This window comes from Berghia stephanieae, chromosome 5 (assembly GCF_034508935.2).
Source record: "Berghia stephanieae isolate SIO BIC M18660-M18661 chromosome 5, UCSD_Bste_1.3, whole genome shotgun sequence".
Taxonomy (NCBI): Eukaryota; Metazoa; Mollusca; class Gastropoda; order Nudibranchia; family Aeolidiidae; genus Berghia; species Berghia stephanieae.
In genome coordinates this window covers 13,130,030-13,149,476 of record NC_088364.1, presented here as the reverse complement: position 1 = coordinate 13,149,476, position 19,447 = coordinate 13,130,030, and the positions used below count along the sequence as shown (strand labels likewise).

General features: G+C 34.2%; 1 protein-coding gene across 1 annotated transcript in view; it reads left to right on the top strand.

The window, feature by feature from the left end:
• The first annotated feature begins 243 nt into the window (after positions 1-243).
• LOC144972423 (uncharacterized) overlaps positions 244-19,447 on the top strand; it is a 31,698-nt gene continuing 12,494 nt past the window's right edge. The window contains exons 1-10 of the mRNA XM_078913588.1: positions 244-380; positions 5,343-5,479; positions 6,447-6,711; positions 7,331-7,492; positions 8,919-8,977; positions 11,014-11,066; positions 12,489-12,631; positions 13,633-13,791; positions 15,111-15,166; positions 18,469-18,592. Coding sequence (XP_078769714.1) covers positions 5,358-5,479; positions 6,447-6,711; positions 7,331-7,492; positions 8,919-8,977; positions 11,014-11,066; positions 12,489-12,631; positions 13,633-13,791; positions 15,111-15,166; positions 18,469-18,592 — 1,143 coding nt within the window. The 5' untranslated portion in view covers positions 244-380; positions 5,343-5,357. The remainder of the gene's footprint in view (positions 381-5,342; positions 5,480-6,446; positions 6,712-7,330; positions 7,493-8,918; positions 8,978-11,013; positions 11,067-12,488; positions 12,632-13,632; positions 13,792-15,110; positions 15,167-18,468; positions 18,593-19,447) is intronic.

Genomic DNA, 19,447 nt, shown 5'->3' with positions numbered 1-19,447 from the left:
ATTATTTATTATTATTATTATTATTATTATTATTATTGTTAAAGGACCGACCACAGCCTAGTTTAACATGGCTGTAATGGACAATAGTGTGCGTCAATTTATTTATTTATTTATTTTTTTAATATTTCCATTACACAACAATGGGCCCATTATGAAGTGGGTTACCAGACTTTTTGTTTTAAGTGTACGTCGCACATGACCCATAACACAGGGCTTCTTCGACAGCCTATCGATTCAGAGTTCAGAATAGTCTCCCTTTATAAAAATAAAGATGGCTTCCTAACTCCCAGATAAACAAAAACGTTTTATGATGAGAAGTAATAGGTATTCGAGTAAAATGTGATACATTTTTTAAACAGTTCACTTCGTATATGTAATTGGTAAGTCACATATTAAAGTTATAAAGTGTGAAGACTGCTTAACAATTATTTCTGTATGCGCTCCTCCGTAGTTAACTGGGCTCGGCTCAGGCATGGTGGTGGAATTGGAATGGTGGTTCCCCCATTCATTCAAATTCCATTACACTTTCACTTACACCCAATAGACGTCTATTCAGTATACTATATTCTCTAGTGTCCACATATTTCAACTATTGACCTAAATTTAAATATCTTGCTGAATCTGTCTGAGTTCTCCCATCGACACGTGAAGGCCACAGGGGAAAATCGATCAAAAAAGTCCGAAAGGCCCTTACTGATACTGTTCTAGTTCATAATGATGTCAACAAGAGCTTGTTTTTTATATGCATCTGACTTGTGGTCAAGATATATAAGTTTAGTAATTCACATTCAGTTCAATTCATATTATCATGTGGCGTTTTCAAATGGGTTTCCAAACTTTAATTTTGATTTTCTCAAAAGCTGAAAAATGTTACTTTGACGTGGGGACCCAAATCATTTTGGGGGTTTGGGAGGGGGGAAACTTTTCTTTTTTTTTTAAATGTCTAGTAGGGGGTTTGGGAGGGGAGAGACTTTAAAAAAAAAAAAGTTTCCCCCCTCCCAAACTCCCAAAATTACTTGGGTCCCCGAGTTTGCAGTCGTACAGTACCCGATTTTCCTCTGTGGTCTTCACGTGTGACCGATATTTTTTTTTTTTTTAGTGTGAGGTTGTAGCTAAAGTTAAAGCCAGGGCTTAGTTATTAAAATTAAATTGATTAATTTAACGAAGTGTTTATTCGCAGTAGACGTCCAGTACTGCGAATAGTGATTTCGCGACGGAATCACTATTCGCAGTAGTAGAAGCAGTAGACGCTCTCCGGTCTCTGAAAATTAGTTTTTGTCCCTCACTGAACACATCACTGTATTTTGTGTGGCGTGTTGTCGAAAGGCTTGACTTGAAGTTGAAGTTGAATGAGAGTGTGTTATTTTGAGTTGAGAAGGAAAGAAAAGGAGGGATGATTGTAACATTTTGTGTGACTTAGAATTGAGATTTTGAATGTTTCAACTTTTCCTTCAAGTCTGAAACTTGAACAGATCGTGTTTTGTTTTGATTTTGTTACCCAATCCAATCCATGAAGACTTCCCCGCCCCCCCCCCCCCCCTCTCTGACTTGATCATTCGTTCACATCTTGAAATCTATCAGCTTATCTGTCAGAATTAATGAGAAAAGTTCCATCCCCGTTTATTGTATTATTTACAGTTAGATATATTTCATAAAGTTCCAGGAATCTCTCTATGATCGTTATCAAAACTACAGCAACTACTACCACCATTACATCGTCATTATCCTAATAGTCATCATCATTAATATTACTACATCATCACCACCACCACTACAATCACAATCACCCACATCAGCACCACCATCACTACACAACAACAGACACATCGTCATCGTCAACGAAACACAAAATAATAATATTAATAATAATATAATAGTAATATAATATTTTAAAAATAATTTAAAAATAAAATAATAATAAAAATAATAATAATAATAATAATAATAATAATGTAGTTTATTTATATTTTGTGCCCAATCCTTTATACTGCAAATACTACTGCAAATACAGAACGAACCCACATTTGCAGTACTACTGCAAATAACTGAAATGAATTATATCTACGATTTGCAGTACTACTGCGAATAAAGAATACGAATGCTATCTACTATTCGCAGTACTACTGCGAATACAGGAAATCACTATTTGCAGTACTACTGAAATCCAGAATAACCAAAAATTCATTCTTATCAGCATTGGTAAAGGAGCGAGGGCCCTGCTGCCATCTTGCTTTGTTTACACAGAGACATGGCCAAGTGTCCCAATGCTAAAAATTCTATCTAGCAACCAAAAATCTAGCCAAATTTGTTTTTTTAATTTTTAATTTTTAAAAACAAATCTTGCCTAAAACCCGATACCAGTGTTGCAGATGAAGAAGGAGATTGTCAAAAAGAAGAAGAAGAAAAGATAAGTTTTAATTTTTTTTCCTTTCTTTTTTTCCAAAATGCCATCTCTCTCTCTCTCTTCTCTCTCTCTCTCTCTCTCTCTCTCTCTCTCTCTCTCTCTCTCTCTCTCTCTCTCTCTCTCTCTCTCTCTCTCTCTCTCTCTCCCCTCCCCCTCTCTCTCTCTTCTCATTCACATCCTTTCCACTCATTTTCCTCTTTTTCGTAAGATCAGCAAATGTGACAACCTAGTCTCAGGTGTACAAAACAAGTTTCTCTGTATGCAATATGTCAGATTATAGATCCAGTTTTGGCATTCCCTTTAAATCCTAAATTGCTTTGGAATCGATCAACAAGAATTTTATGTTGATTGTGTCGATGGCCGCAGATAATTAAGAAGAACGAGGACATCAATCTTCTTTATTTTACTCTTACTAACTATCCAAAGTGTGCACATTTATCTGATATTCGAAGGTAACTATACACATTGAAATTAAATATATTTTACGTTGGTTTGAGGATATTTCCATGACAACAATGGATCCATAACAATGTGGGTTATCAGACTTATTGGATAAGTACATGTTCTTACATTGTTACTATCCTATGTATTCTTGGATTAGTTTTATATAAATTTTACCTAACCCATTTGATCGGTGTTAACAGTCAATGTTTAAGAATTCAAAGTTATTCAATTTTCCTACAATTTGAATGGATTTACTCGTGAGAAAAAATATTACGTCTTTCAAAATATCACAGTGAAAGTAATCTGATGCAGATGTGGACTGAGAAAATTGGTTCGTTGCATTTTAGAGAGAACATCATTTTGAGAGGAGCCGTTTTTTACCATTTATATAAAAACACGATTACTCATGCATGCAGTACTAGACTGTTTTATTATATTTAGTCATATAGTCACATAGGCTATTGCGTCCAAATCAGAGCTAAACTGTGCATGATAACCTAATGTTTGACTGATGACAATGCAATGCTGAGAAACCTACAACAGCTAGGGTGTAGAAAATGATGAGGATTTAGACTGATGACGACGTTGTTTCTGTATTTTATGGAAATTCCTTTTAGGTAGTCCATAGATTATACTTTTATCTCATTTTTATTTGAATATACATTTAAATGTAAATTTGTTTTGGATGTAATCTATGGCTGATGAAATGTATGCGGTTTGAAAGGAAAAGTGTAATATAAATGAATTTCATTATTATTATTATTATTATTATTATTATTATTATTATTATTATTATTATTATTATTATTATTATTATTATTTTACAGTTTTATTTACTGTGATAGCTACACATATAAAAAGAATTTAGTCTTTCCCATCACGGTAAATAAAAAATTTAATGAATAAAAACTAATAATAGAGATCCAGAGATCCATTCCCGCCTCCCTCCTGAAGTTGTGCCATAAAACAAAATGGCGGATCCATAATATCACAAGTTATTGCTCAATATCTGTACTGCTAGCTTTATTGATTGTCTTTGAATTATTGCTTGCAATTTGGCTTTCTTTTTTATTTGACAACCGAAAGCACCTCTGGCTAACAAAACACAAGCAAGATGGCAGCAGCCAGCAGGGACCAATTCTTTAGTTAAGTGCCACAGGCAATAGTTGACTTGACCTTAATTATGTATATTTTATAATATATATGTATCATCATCATATCTTGTCGCGCCAGTGAGTCAGCCAGTCCCGGGCAGTCTGGTTGCATTCCCTCAGGTCAGCATTGGTGCAGTGAGGTCCCAGCGAGCATTCGGACAGGATGTGGTCCATGGTCTGTCTGGGGTGACCGCATGGGCATTCAGTGCCCGGTGAGATTTTCCATTTAAAGAGGTTGGTGGCGGTGTTTCCCACCTTTGCTCTAGCTCTGTTCAGCGCCACCCATTCTTTTCTTTTGAGGTCTGTGCCTGCTGGGAGCTTTTCTGTTGGGGGCTGGAGGGCATCGTTTGCTGTCTTGTCCCATTCTACCCATTTGTCCAGGCGGAAGAATGCTGAGTGGTCTGGGTGAAGGCTCTCTACTGTGAGGAAGCTTTTTCTTGATTTGAGCCTGCTTTTGGGGCAATTGTGGTCATGAAGGGGTGTCTCTGGTCCATTTCCTGTTTGTATTTTTGTATTTGGGCATGAGCTTCCCTCCGGATGTGTGGTGGGGCTATTCCTGCTGCACGGTAGACCAGTGGTAATGGTGTTGCTCTCAGCTGGCCCGTTATGATCCGGCAGGCGTTGTTGAGCTCGGGGTCTAGCTTGGAGGCATGGCATGATCGGGCCCATACAGCTGAGCAGTACTCCGCAGTTGAGTAGCTGAGGGCCAATGCTGTGGTCCTTAGAGTTTTAGGGTCAGTTCCCCAGTTCATGTTTGCCAGCTTTCCAAGGAGGGCATTACGCGTGGACACTTTTGCCTTGGTCTTCCTCACGTGTTCTCTGAAGGACAGAGTCCGATCAAGCGTCACTCCGAGGTACACTGGGTGGTAGTTGTACTCTAATGTCTGGCCATTCCACTTGATGTTAAGTTTTTTGTGGGCTTGGTGGTTGTTGAGGTGAAATGCACACACTTGTGTTTTCCCTGGGTTGGCAAGTAGCAAACGTTCACGTCGTGCTCCTGTAATCCTTCTCTGAAGGAGACTGATTGCTACACTACGCGACCAGAGAGAATATATATGTATAATATATATATTATATATATATAGGTACAGACGTATAATGTAAACGACCCAGTACCCAAAAATTGAGGTTAAAAGGATGATTAATTCTTTTATTTTTTATTTTTTGTTTTGTTTTTTTTTTGTTTTTGTTTTTGTCAAATAGAGATTTTAGTTCCATGTGCCCTGCTTGGAGAAAATAATTGTAGCCTTTAACACATGAGAATATATGTACATAAATTATGTAATTAGTTGTATAAACTTCTTGCTATGTAATTTAATGTTGTTGTATTGATTTTCCAGAGGTGCCAGAGAATAATGAATACTAAACTCAAACATCCCTCTACATCTGTTGGTCGTGGAGCACTAGGGAGGCCAGTTGGAGTTTTGCCACTTCCTTTGAAACCTGTTATTCCTGTTGAATGTCACAATGGCTCTAGGTAAACTATTATATATATATACTTATAAATATATATATATATATATATATATATATATATATATATATATATATATATATATATATATATATATATATATATATATATATATATATATATATATATATATATAATATATATATATATATATATATATATATATTATATATATATATATATATATATATATATATATATATATATATATATATATATATATATATATATATATATATATATATATATATATATATATATATAATATTAAATTTTGGGTTTTGTTTTGTTTTTCTTTTTCTTTTTTGTATTACTATCATTATTTCTTTTGAAATGCAAAAATAATTATCTCCAATTGATTTTGGTGTGATCTACTAACAAAATGTTGTAAGCAATCAATACTGTAGAGATTTAAAGAATAAATGAAGGTGAGATCACTCATTTATTTGTTATTTAAAGAACGCCTGAAAGAGGACAAGTTCTCACCAATTTCTCTCTGACAGTCTGTTCAACACTAGTTTTTTGTGTTTGTTTTGATGGGAGGAAATGGTGAGCATGTTGCCTCTACCATATTGCAGTCTTAGTTAACCTGATTCATGGAGGCTATGGTCGCATATATTGAATTTCAGGCAAAAATTGATATAATCCATGCATCAACCATTAGTGAAAAAGGTTTTAAAGTTAGATACACTGTAAATTTGATATAAAATCATCATTGCAGATCTCTATATGGCATTTAATTTTAATTTCAGTTTAGATTGCCTAAAAAACTGTTTTAACTACAATAAAATAACTACTTGTCCAATTTACATGATTTTCTTCTCATTTATAGCATAACCTTCATTTTTATCAGTCTACCGATAGGTTACCAAACATAACTCTCTCAGTTAATTGATTAATAAAGTATACCTTTTCTTATCGTAGCATTTGTTTTGGTTTTTTTCTCTCATTTTTGTTATTGTTGTGACAGCATCAAGTCCAGGAGAATCAAGCGCACACCTTCAACGGGATCAATATCATCCATAAATAGTGTTAGATCGGGTCGGTCAGATGTCAGTGGACGGTCCAAACAGTCGGCTCGTCTTAAACAAGAAATAGAGGATTTTGATGAAGATGCAACAGAGCAGGATGTAAAATTTTACAACATTGAATCATCCACAAGGCCGTCAACCAGCTCCTCAAATGTTTCAGCAAGTACCAGGAACGAACCTTCCACAGTATCGTGGCAGGATATTGTAAGTATGAATTTATGATTTGTAGCCTTCTTCTTCTTCTTCTTCTTCAAGTACCAAGTCTGTGCCAGACATGGTGATCATGGTACGCCATTCATCTATCTGATCAGATAACCTCAGAAAACTAATATAACTCTTCTCTTTTTTTGTCACCCAGCTGTTCAAACTATTCAGATATGTTTTTCTTGGTCTACCTTTACTCTTTTTACCTTCTATCTTTACCGTGAGAGCAAGATGTTCAATACATTAATGTCGATTTAGGATTTGTAGCCTACCATCTCAAAATTGCGTTATGTTTGGGTGAATTTGATGATGGGGAAAATTAGTCCAGAGGAAGGGGTGCAGGGTTTCAATTAAGTTTATATGCTTTTTTTAGAATAATGAATGTTATACTGACCCAGCGGAATTATGCCCATATTGCAACCATATTATTTCTGATTTTACTTATATATTTATATAGTTGGTGTGATATTCCTAACCAATGACAAGATAACTACAATTAGATTAATGTCCCTTAGTTGCATTAAACCAATGTCCTGTTCAAAGGATAGCAAGCAATCAATACCAATTATTTATTCAACATGAAATAAGATAAGATCTTGCGCCTTTTTTCTTTTTCCAGTTGGACCGCAGCCAGGAATCAGACCCTTACAAGGTTTATGAAGTGGTTCTCCATGGAGAAGACCTGAGACGAATCCCAGATCTGGAGAAATTCAGAAAACTCCGTGTTTTAGATTTGTCAGGGAATAAAATAAAAAAGATTGAACGCTTGGATTTTAATAAGGTAATCATGGCAAATTGATTAAGCTCATGGAGAACCCACAATATTTGCGGAAAAATAAAGGCTATGATGAACAGGCAATCGTCTATTTTAATTAGTAAACTATTAGTCTAGTAAACTAAATTAGTATTGTTGAAATTAGCATATCTTTTGAGCCATAAAAAATCAAAATCGGTCCAGTCTGTAGGTGCACAGAAATGAGGAGGACTGGATACATACATTGAGTAACTGATCTTTTGGTTTCAGAGTGATGATATCTTACTTCCTAGCCTAAATAAATGCTGTTCGTCAATAAAGATCATCCATCCTCACTCTTTTAGCTTCGTAATCATATACTCTTCCTATAAATTCTGCTTCTAAAATAGTAATGCCACTTTATGATTCAATATGAAACCTATTTAAATTTATATCACACTACTTTTTAAATTATAATTTTATGATTACAATTTTTTTAAAAATAACATTGTACTATATCTTATCTTATCTTATGCTGTTTATCACCAGTCAGGCAGTGATTAGATCTCACTATATCAGTTGTGTGTATAAATTGTTATGATTCACTCATTCCCATGACCTAATGGTCGTCGGGGGGAGGGGGGGGGGGACTTGCGGGATGCAGCCGTCACAGCACGGTGCCTCACATCTCCGTCATTGGCTATAATCAGTATTCAAAAATTAATATAACAGCTTTAATGAGGAACAAAATACCAAACACATAGCGTCTCTGGCTCAAATCCTATATTTGGCCATTTACAGAAATGGTTAAAGTGGTAATACTTCACGTTAAATCAACTGGATGGAAGCAACCTTTTTTTTTTTTTTTTACCTTTTGATACGATGCCTGGTACAAAGTATTTTCTGCCAGTTTTTAACAGTTTTGGCTACCCGACAATTGTTCAGTGGCTAGAGGGCTCAGACAAGAATCTTGATCTACACCCTGGATTGTTTTGTAATGATCAAAGAGCACACAATCAGTCTACTTGGTTTAAGATCACTTAAAAGTCTCATCCAGACACAAGCACAGGATCCAACCAAGAGGAATGCACTCAAATGCTTACTAAACATGATATTCAGAACAAACAAAAAATAATACATTACACGACAGAGAGATGATTTACAAGGAAAAAATATCATCTCCCAGAAGTGATAAATACATACATTTGTCTGTTTCCCTCTCAACCAAGGATTCCGACCACGGCCAGGACAAACCGAGTAATCTCATTCCAAGACAAAGACAGAATGCAACTCAGAAAACAGAAATAAGGAGATAGCAGACTCAGCAAGTGGCCTCTTGCCCACCATAGGAGGTCAGAAGATCCGAACCAGAACTCTTTTTAACAAAACTGGAGGAATTTATTGACACATCATTAAGCTTTTTGAAATTATTTTTTTTTAATTATTTATTTATTTTTTAAAATTTTTCTTAAAGGATTTGAGGGAACTGAAGTTATATGACAATCACCTTTCTGCCATTGAGAATTTAGAGAAGTAAGTGATGCAGTGCTTGATGTCGTGTTAATATTGTTGTTGTGATTTTTTTTTTTTTTTTTGTTATTAATGTTATTATTGTTGTTGTTTTTTATTGTTTGTTATTGTGATCGAGTTGATTTTTGTTATTATTTTTGTCGCCCTTGGTGTGATTTTGTTGTTGTTGTTTTTCATTGTTACTTATCAAAATGCCTTTAAGTCTGCTCTCCGTAGTCTAGTGCTATGTAATAGTGCTGCTATGTGGTCTTGTCGTATGACACTCGCCTTAGAATTGGAAGTCCAGGATTCGAGTCCAGCTTGGGGTAGCGCATAGTTGAGTCCTTGGAAACTACACGCATTGTGTTGCATAAAACATAAACTCAGTATTAGTTTCAAATTTGTTGACAAATGAAATCAATTTTATCATCTAAAACAATAAAAATATTATTGCTTGAAGCTACGCCATTCACACCTATCTCATTCGTCCTTAGTGTTTCATTAATCGTATTTTCTTGATAAAGAGAAAACGTCCACAGTATTTGTCTTCGTTTAATAAATTGAAGCTTACAGTGCTATACTTATAGTCATCTGAAACAATGAAACATGGTGCCAATAAGTTGATTGATTCCATCTTTTGTGTTCTTCTTACAATCGGATTGTTGGAATTTACACATTTTTGGACTATTAGATGCACCAGACTAAAAGCAGCACCACCCAATTTTTTTTAAAATCAATTTTATTCTACCATAAACTGCTCCAGGGTATAATCCACACTGCTATGTAGGACCTATAAGTGTTACAATAGCTCGATGGGTGGATAGGAACTGATGCGAATCCAGTTATCATTTATTTGTTATAATGTCATGAAGACTACACACTCAACTGTTGCCAACAAGGAAATGTACGAGTATCAGCAATGTGTGATTTCTGTCACCTTTTATGTGTTACAATGTCATAACAACAACCATGAAGACTACACAAACACATGGGTGAGGTGAACAAAGTGAAATACTAGCTTTAGTGATGTGTGTGTGTGTGTGTGTGTGTGATTTCTGTCGTCTTTTATATGTCACAGTGTCATAACAACAGTCATGAAGACTACACATCACTGGGTGATGTGGATAAGGTGAAATACTAGCGTTAGTGGTGTGTGTGTGTGTGTGTGTGTGTGTGTGTGTGTGTGTGTGTGTGTGTGATTTTTGTCGTCTTTTATTTGTTACGTCATCACAACAGCCATGAAGACTCCACAACACTGGGGTGATGTGAACAAGGTGAAATACTAGCATTAGTGATATAAGTGTGTGATTTCTTTCATGTATTATTCTTATTCTTATTCTTTCCCCTCATGGTGTCTTTATGGCCGAAGGTCAACAAGATGCAGGAATGCTTTGGTCTCATATAGAGCTTCGACTTTAGTGTAGTCTTCTCAAGTCAAATGGTCGCTCTTTGTTCATTGTACTTTTATTTTTATTTGTAACAATATCAGAACAATTGCCATTAAGCCTGGACACTTGGCTAACAAATAAAGTCACTAATATTAGTCACATTGAACTATAAGTCACTGGTCGAGATCATGGGGGAAAAGTTGCGGCTTATAGCTCAGAAAATAAAGTAAGCCTGCATCATTTTAGCTTCCTCCTCTTTGGATAAGCTGACCGACTCAGTCAGAGAAGCATTATTATCAATATTGCATATCCAAAAAGAAAAAAAGGAAATCATGATGGTATCTTCATCATAGACGGTACTGCACCAAGAAGGTCCCAATCACTAAATTTGTGATCCATCACCTCAAAACGGTATTATTACATCAGGAAGGTATAATGCTAAAAATATAATTTATGTAGAAAAAAAAAATGAAATTTGGATTGAGTTTGCATGTCTTATTAAGAGCAATAGATGTAGTTTCGTATAGTTACAAAACCTACAAGCTGACATTTCATGCCATTCTAACTTTAGAATAATTATCTGGCTTTTTATTCACCCCTTCATAATTCTGTTTTGAGACAATAGGTCACGTTTAGTGAATACTTATGAAACTTCCATTTTCTACTCTCCAGCCTGAAAGAGCTATCTAGTCTCCAGCTGCAGCACAACAAGATAAAAAAGATTGGTAATTTTTCTTTTCCTTTCTTTATATCTTGTATTTTTACTTGCCTGAGGATAAATAATATCTTGGACAGACAATGACCAACAACGGAAAGAATGAGCTGGAAGTGAAAAACAGGATTGCTATAGCTAAGTCGAGGTTCAGCCAACTGAATAACATTTTAACTTCGCAACAAACGCAGATGAAACCGAGAATAAGAATACTCAATGTTATGTCCACTCAACACTTCTCTACGGCTCAGAAACATGGACCTTGAACAAACAAATAGAGAAAAGAATTGAGACCTTTGAAATGTGGACTTTCCGTCGCCTTGGAAAAATCAGTTGGAAAGAAAAGAAAACAAATCAAGAAGTCTGTGACATCCTTGATATCAGACCGACCCTAATGAAAGTAATAAAAACAAGAAAACTAAGGTATTTTGGACACCTAAGACGCCATCAAACTGTCAACAAGGACATTCTTGAGGGTAGAGTTGAGGGGAAAAGAGGAAGAGGCAGGCCAGCAAGAACTTGGATAGATGATGTGAGGACATGGACAGGATTGTCGTCAGCCGAATGCAGTCAGCAAGCCGTCAACAGGGAAGATTGGCGTTCATTTAAGTCGACCTCAACCCATGAGATGACACTGGAAGAAGAAGAGGATAAGGCGGAACAAAACCATGTCAAAGAGAGCCATTAAATCTCAATCAAATTCAAATATCTCCTCTGTTGTTCAAGCCCAACATGTGATAAGCTAGAGATGTGATTGAGGTTTTGTAAAACTCATTGAGCATTTCCAAAGGACGGTATGAATTTTAGAAATACAGTTCACTCTTAAATTACATCTGCCTACGACTACGAAAAATTCATAAAACTATAATTTTTTTGCTTCAATTGCAGAATTACATAAAAAGCTTTCATTTTCTATCAATAAAGTTGTTATTATAAAGAAAAATGAGAATTTGAATAGCACAATATCCCCTAAACATGCTGAAAGTGCTTTACAAGAGATCCCTATCCAACAGAAACATTTAACTTGTGGACGAGACATTTATGGTGAGAGAATGTGAGTTAAGAGCCATTTCTAAGGACTCAACTATGCGCCACTTGAACCCAGGGACTTCAAACTTCCAAATGTATCAAATTAATCTAGCAGTAGGTTCTTTATGTCTTTATGTTACGTGTTACTGTTGGTCAGGGACCCTTTGTAAAGTGCTTTGAGCACGTTTAGTGGATATTGCGCTATATAAAAGCTCAATTTTTTTTTATTTTTTTTTTTAGGGGGGGGGGGGTTAATTTTAGAATTGCCAGTGATTCTGCGCTCTTTGGTAAATATTTAGAATGGACTGTATAGAACAATTTTGTCCCCAACCTCTTTTTTTTTAAAAAAAGGAAAAGATGACTCACTGACAAATAAACCCATTTTTGTCATCTCTAATTCACTCAGGTACCAGCTTGGGTAGTTTGAAGAAGCTTGCCAACCTGCGACTAGACAATAACAAACTGACCAAACTAGAAACTCCAGAACTGGTCAGCTGTTCCAATATCAGGACTTTGGATATCAGCAACAACAGACTGGAATCTCTCTCTGTGAGTTCAGAAATTCAGCATTGTTTATAACGATTTATATATGTAAGGCATGTACTCTTTGTTTACATCATTGTTTGTTTGTTTGTTTATTGTATTAATCAGTTACTTTTAATTAATTCATTTATTTATCCATTTATTACTTGTCATTTTTATAAAGACTTGTTTCGCTTTTTCTGTTATTTATTTTTGGATGATTTATTCATTGATTTATTATTCAGCATTCGTTTCCTTTTTTAAAATATTAGGTTCCACGTAGTTATATATTTTATTCTTAATCAATTTATTCATCCATTATTATTATTCATCTATAATTAATTTATTTTTTCACTTTTTTTCACTTCCTTAATTATGTTTTAATTTTTATTGATCCATTTATTCATTTACTTTAATTATTTTTTTTTTTTATTTATTTATTTATTTATTTATATATCTATAATTAATTTACTTTTTAACTTTTGAAAACTTCGTAATTATTTCTTAATTTTTATTAATCCATTTACGTTTACTTCATCTATTTATTAATTCATTTATTTATTTGCTTGTTGTTACTTATTTATTCATTTTTAATTTTTTGTTAATGTATGTTGTTAGACAATTTTTATGTGTTTCATGTAAGTTACATTGAAATGTTTCTGCTTGAAGCTCAAAGAATAAAAAATTTTAAAATAGAATTGAATCTTCAGTTTAATTTGCCAAGACAGATGATGTGAGATTAATTTGAAGCTTTTATTTCCTTCCATCATTGTTCGGCTATGTGGTCTAGGGGTATGACACTCACTTTCGGATCGGAAGGTCCCAGGTTTGAGCCTCGTTCGGTGCATAGTTGAGTCCTTGGAAAAGGCTCTTTACTCACTTTCTCTCACCGTACTCAGGTGTAAAATAAGTACCTGGCCGGTAACAGTGTTGTCTCTGTCTGCTTAAAGCTTCAGAAACGTGAATGAAACTCAGCTCCATTTGCTCAATGATGTCCGGGAACTAGTTTATTGAATTTTACATTTCAGGCTTTGAACTATCTTCCAAATCTTGAAGAACTGGCAGCATCTGGAAACAATTTGAGATCGATTGGAAATCTAAACAAGTGCAAAAGACTGCAAGAGATTGACCTGTCTCATAATCTACTGAATGATCTGTCTGGCATTGCCAACTTGCCAAATCTTAAGGTTTGTATTTTGTTTAGGGCGGGGGTCTTTGATGGCTATGTGGTAATGTGGCATGACACTCGCTCTTGGTCCAGAAGCTTCAGGGTTTGAGTCTGGTTCTGAGCAGCGCATAATTGAGTCCTTGGAAAATGCTCTTTAATCACATTCTCTCACTGTACTCAGATGTAAAATGCTTACCTGGCTTTTTCCAGCGTTGTCTCTGTTGGAAAAAAGTTGTGATATCGCCTAACAAGTATCATGTCTCATCCTACATGTTAAGTGTTGCTGTTGGCTAGGGACCCCTTGTACTTGTAAAGGGCTTTGAGCACATTTGGTGGATATTGCTCTATATAAATGCTCTCGTTTTGACTTGCTGTGTCTTCTATAGCCCTTATCCATCTATATTATTTGTGACTTCGTAGCTTCGTTCTCGCATGGTTTGAATTTGCTCATTGTCTGTCTTGAATCTTCTCTGAAAGATGGATATCAGATGGATGGTTGGTTTGTTTTTTAGTTTTTAATATTTTTTTTGGTTTGTTTCTTTAGTTTTGTTTTGTTTTTTGTTTTTTTGTTTGTTTGTTTTATGTTTTGTTTTCAATTTTTTTAGGGGGGGGGGTGTGGGGTTTGGGAAGGGAGTTGGAGAGAGATAATTTATTTTTTTCTTTAATTTGCGATTGTTCATCCTCAAAGCTGACTTGTGTGCATTTCCAATGCTTTTATTTAGGTTAGCTGAAATTATTTGGTGGTCTCTGGCTAGATGCAGGGATAGTTTGCTCTTGGTTCTACTTCTGTTGCCAGTTTGCACTAGTTCTATTGTCCCACCCTTTTTTTTTTTTTTTGGACACGCTTTTAAGTTCCCCTAAATTCAGCATTGATAATATTTTGACTCATTACATTGCAGTCCATTTTACAGATTATTATTCGAACTAGGTTTTTTATGAGACAATGAATATTCAAAAGATCATTATGTAGACACGGCTGACACAATAGAGATTTTATTAAGTAATTGTACATTTTTCGTATGTGATTCTTTTTCTTACAATAAATGCAAATCCTAAAACAAAGAGGTAGCAAGTGTTCCCGTTTCTTAGTCAATTTGGCAGAGGCGTTTTGACTACCCGAAGACTATTAATATTTTCACTTGATGCATTAGCTGGTAAAGAATCGCAAAAATTTAGTTTAGAGAGAATCAATGAGTTTAATAACATTTCAGTTATATTATATTCAGTTGGAATTACATAGTTGTTTGTTTGTTTGTTTTGGGGGTTTTTTTTTGTGGGGTTTTTTTTTTTTCCTCCTCTGTTTTTTAGTCTCACAGCCTACTTTTTTCCATTCCCCAGATTCTAGATGTCAGCCATAATAGTTTTGACTCATTTAAATCTGTTGGAAAATTAAAGTAAGTTTTAATAGTGGTCAAGTGGTATGACACGCACCTTCGGATCTGAAGGTCCTGGGTTTGAGTCCTGCTCTGAGTTGTGCATAGTTGAGTCCTTGGAAAAGGATCTTTACTCACATTCTCTTAGTGTACTAAGGTTTTAAATGAGTACCTGACTGTTAACACTGTTCTTTCTGTCTGAAATTATTTTTTTAAATTGTAATATCTCCTAAAAGGCGTCCCGTCTCGTCCTACATGTTTAGTTTTATTGTTAGCTATGGACCTCTTGTAAAGCGCATTGAGCATGTTTCATGGATATTGCACACTATAAAAGCTCATTGACATAACATTTTAGTGAACACATGTTAGCCCAGACTGTCTTAATTAAAATCATTGTTTCATCTGGAAATCAAATCCTAACAAAAGAGTGAAAATGGAGAGGCTTCATATGGGAACAAAACAGACAATGGACGTTTCTGGTACAAACCCTTCATCAGCACAACAATACACAAATTTTCTTGGAATATTTGTGTATTGTTGTGCTGACGGAGGGTTTGTACCCGAAACGTCCATTGTCTGTTTTTTTCCCATACGAAGCCTCTCCGTTTTCACTCTTTCATGAGTATTTTCACTATCAGGCAGCCCCTACCATTTTCGAACTCAAATCCATGACCTTTTGATCCACGGACAAGTGTATCAACTACTCAGCCACCAGATTTATCTGTAATTTTACCTTCCTTAACTCCTGTTCCTCAAATATGCGTCAACTATTGTCTCAAAATAGTATCATGTCGGGGGTGGACTGGAGAGGCAAAGAGTAGTTTTAAAGAAAAAGTGGCCGAAAATGTGAAATTTCAATTTTTGTCTCTTTTTGTCAACGATTACTATTGCCTGGAATAAGACAGAATTTAACTACATTTCTTTTGACCACTTAAATGTCGTACAGTGGGAAAACTGGTATTTTAAAATACGGCCAGAACACTCGTCCTTCAAATATCAATCTATTGAGTTGACCCTCATCTTGGTAAAAGCTCTCAAACCTGGGACTTTGCAATCTCAGGTTCGAGATTTTTTGTCAAGATGAGAGTCATTTAAATCGATTGATATTTGAATGAAGAGTTTTCTGGCCAAATTTTTAAATACGAGTTTTTCCGCAGTATGGCAGTTTAACTATATATTCTATTTTTAGCATAAATACCACCCTGACTTAAAATACCGGTTGGAAGCAGTGGGTCACAGATCACCATCAAAACACTTTATCACTTTATTCTATAAATAACTCTGTACAATTATGATTGTTGTAATGGTTGAGGTTTTTTTGTTGTAATGAAAAAATCAAAAAACATCTCAGACTTACGTGGAATATTTTCCATGCCATGATATCAGTTACCAAAATATTCATTATCATGTTTTTTTTTATGAATATGAGTAGCTTCTCTAGACCGGTTTTTCAAATCATACATATAGGAAATATGGTACCTGCTATGGAAAGTACATATAGACTTTTAATGGTGCCGCAATCAACATGATATGGCAAATAATTCTAAAGTTATGCAACTTTGAACTTTGGACTTTTTTGGTCACTTTTCAAATGAGCCAAACCCCATTTTCAAATCCTGCTGACAGAATGAATTTTAATCCCGAGCAATTCAAATTTCTTGAACTTACATGACTTAACACTGACAAATTACGCAATTTTTTAAAAGACTGCGACTGTATTAAAAAGTTAGAAATTATTGCATTAACAATGCTAAATAATAAAATTCACGCAATATTCGAACATATCCTAAAAATTGGATAAATAGCAAACTTTCAAAAGTTCATAAATATCCAAATAAAGGCACACATACTAACATAAGAAATCAAATAGAAACCAAGAAAATGTACTTTTGAATAAAATGAAATTAATTAACCAGAACTAATATCTTCAACAAAATATCACTGATTCAAGTTTGATAGTGGGAAAAGGTAAGGAAAAACAAGGAATTAAACAATCACAGGAAATTAAATAATATTCTTATAAACATTAAATTGAAGTTTGTTATCAGTTACTATTGAAATGTATCTTTAAATCAAAAATCACATCGTAACATTTTTATTTGGTTGAACTCGAAATGTTGAAATTTTTATGAAATAAATGTCATTCGTGACAAAACTTTTAAAAAAATAGTGTTCATATGAAGAATTGCGAATTTGGAGCGTTCATTTAGACAACAACATGAATTACGCCAAACAACAGATCTGACTCAAATTTTGACACAAAACAAAAGAGAGGACGGGCCTTCGTTTGATATATTTGTAAAAGCTAGAATATAATAAAAAATTGTATTTATCTTGGATTTTTTTTAATGGTTTTCAAAAACTTTGCCCTCGCAAACACAATTTAAAGTTATACCAAATGAAAGATCTTTTTTTTTCCTGGTTATTTTGTTACTACTTGTTATTTTATACAATCTTTGGGGTAATTCAGCATCTGTGATAGTGCCAAAGAGGTATAATTTAGCCATTAAAACACTATAATTTCCGATGAAAGCGAATTAATTTAACCTATCTTTCCAGCAACACTAATCAAACAAATCTGATTTTTTTAGAAAGAAGAATAGCACTTTTAAACTGTGCTAGAAATATGTTCCTAGAGTTATTATGAAGCAAATGCTGGCACTTTTTAAAGACAAATATTTCAAGACAAAAACTTCTGCTGGTGACAAAATTGTGCGGTTTGGAGTAGCTAGCTATGAGGAGTTTTTATTTTGTCCTGTACTCAATTCACTTCAGTCTTCTTGATCTCAGTATAAGTATAGCTATGTGGTCTTGTGGTATGACACTCACCTTTGGATTCGAAGGTCCGGGTTTTGAGCGTTGTATAGTTGAGTCCTTGGAAAAGACTCTTTACCCACATTATCGCAGCTTACTAAGGTTTAAAATCAGTAGCTGGTCATTAAAAGTATTGTCTTTGTCAGAAAAAAAAAATGTAATATTGCCCAACGGGTGTCATGTCTCATTCTACATGTTAAGCGTTCCTGTAGGCCAGGAACCCCTTGTAAAGTGCTTTGATCAAGATTAGTGGATATTGCGCTATATAAATGCTCTAGTTTTGGGTTTGTTTTTGTTGTTTGTTTGTTGTTTTTTTAAAAATTTTTTTTGTTTTTTTTTTTCTAAGGTGTTATGAGCTCCCCTTGTTAAAATTGTATTCTATGCAATGACTTGAGATTACATATAAACTACTTGGGTGATGTTTTTAAAAAAAAAAATTTTTATCAATATTTTCAGAAATAAAATAAATGTTATCATTATTCTTACTTGATTTTGTTCCTACTATTTAGGTCTTTAGAGGAACTGAATGTTTCTGGCAATCCTATGTCCAACCTGTCCCTGTTGGTCAACATCTTCCCCAAGCTACAAATATTGAACGTTTGTGACAATCGAATTGATAGCTGGAACCAAATTGTGAGTTTGGCTCATATTATTTTTTTCCTTTATTTTTCTTCTCATTATGTTTTTCAATGGCATTTCCACGCAGTACAATGTCAGGTTAAACTACAGGCCAAAAAGTGATTTTAAATTTAAATGACAAGAAACATGGAGTGTCTGTCCGTTTAAGAAAATGTATTTATTTTCCACGAAAAAAAAACATGAAAACCTAATCTGGGTCTCCTATTTTTGACTACAAATTCATTATAATATAACGATATAATACCGTTTTTAGGCAAAAAGAGAGGGGGGGGGGGGTAGTTACTGGATAGCTGGTCCTGTTTGATATGGCAGAAAGTACTTTGCGATTGAACCCAGGATAAACTCCAGTTCCATGGGCCTAATATTTCAATCTTGCGTTATGCATTTCTTGACTTGATGAAATTCATTCATTCTTTTTAAATGAACATGGTTGTGCGGAGGACTACAACATTCAATTTCAATTATTTAAGAAACATTATATAGTTTTTTTTGGTATTTTTAAATGAAACAAATTATTTTATTCCTTTTATTTACCAACTTAGCAATATGAGCGTTATTATTTTTAATATGTAATAAATTCATTTTTGGTGGAGATTGGCACCCTCAAAATTTTATTTATTTATTTATGTTTATTTATTCCTTCATCTATTATTTTATTTGTGTATTGATTTTAAAGCATGATTTACTTACAGAGACTTCAATGGAGAAATTCATTTTATATATTTTGTATATGTTCTTAAATAAATTTGTATACATTTGCTCATAATAATTAAATGGTTTGAATTGAGTTGAATGAATCATGTAAAATATGAAAACAAATAGTCATTTTATTTTGCCTATTTTTCAATT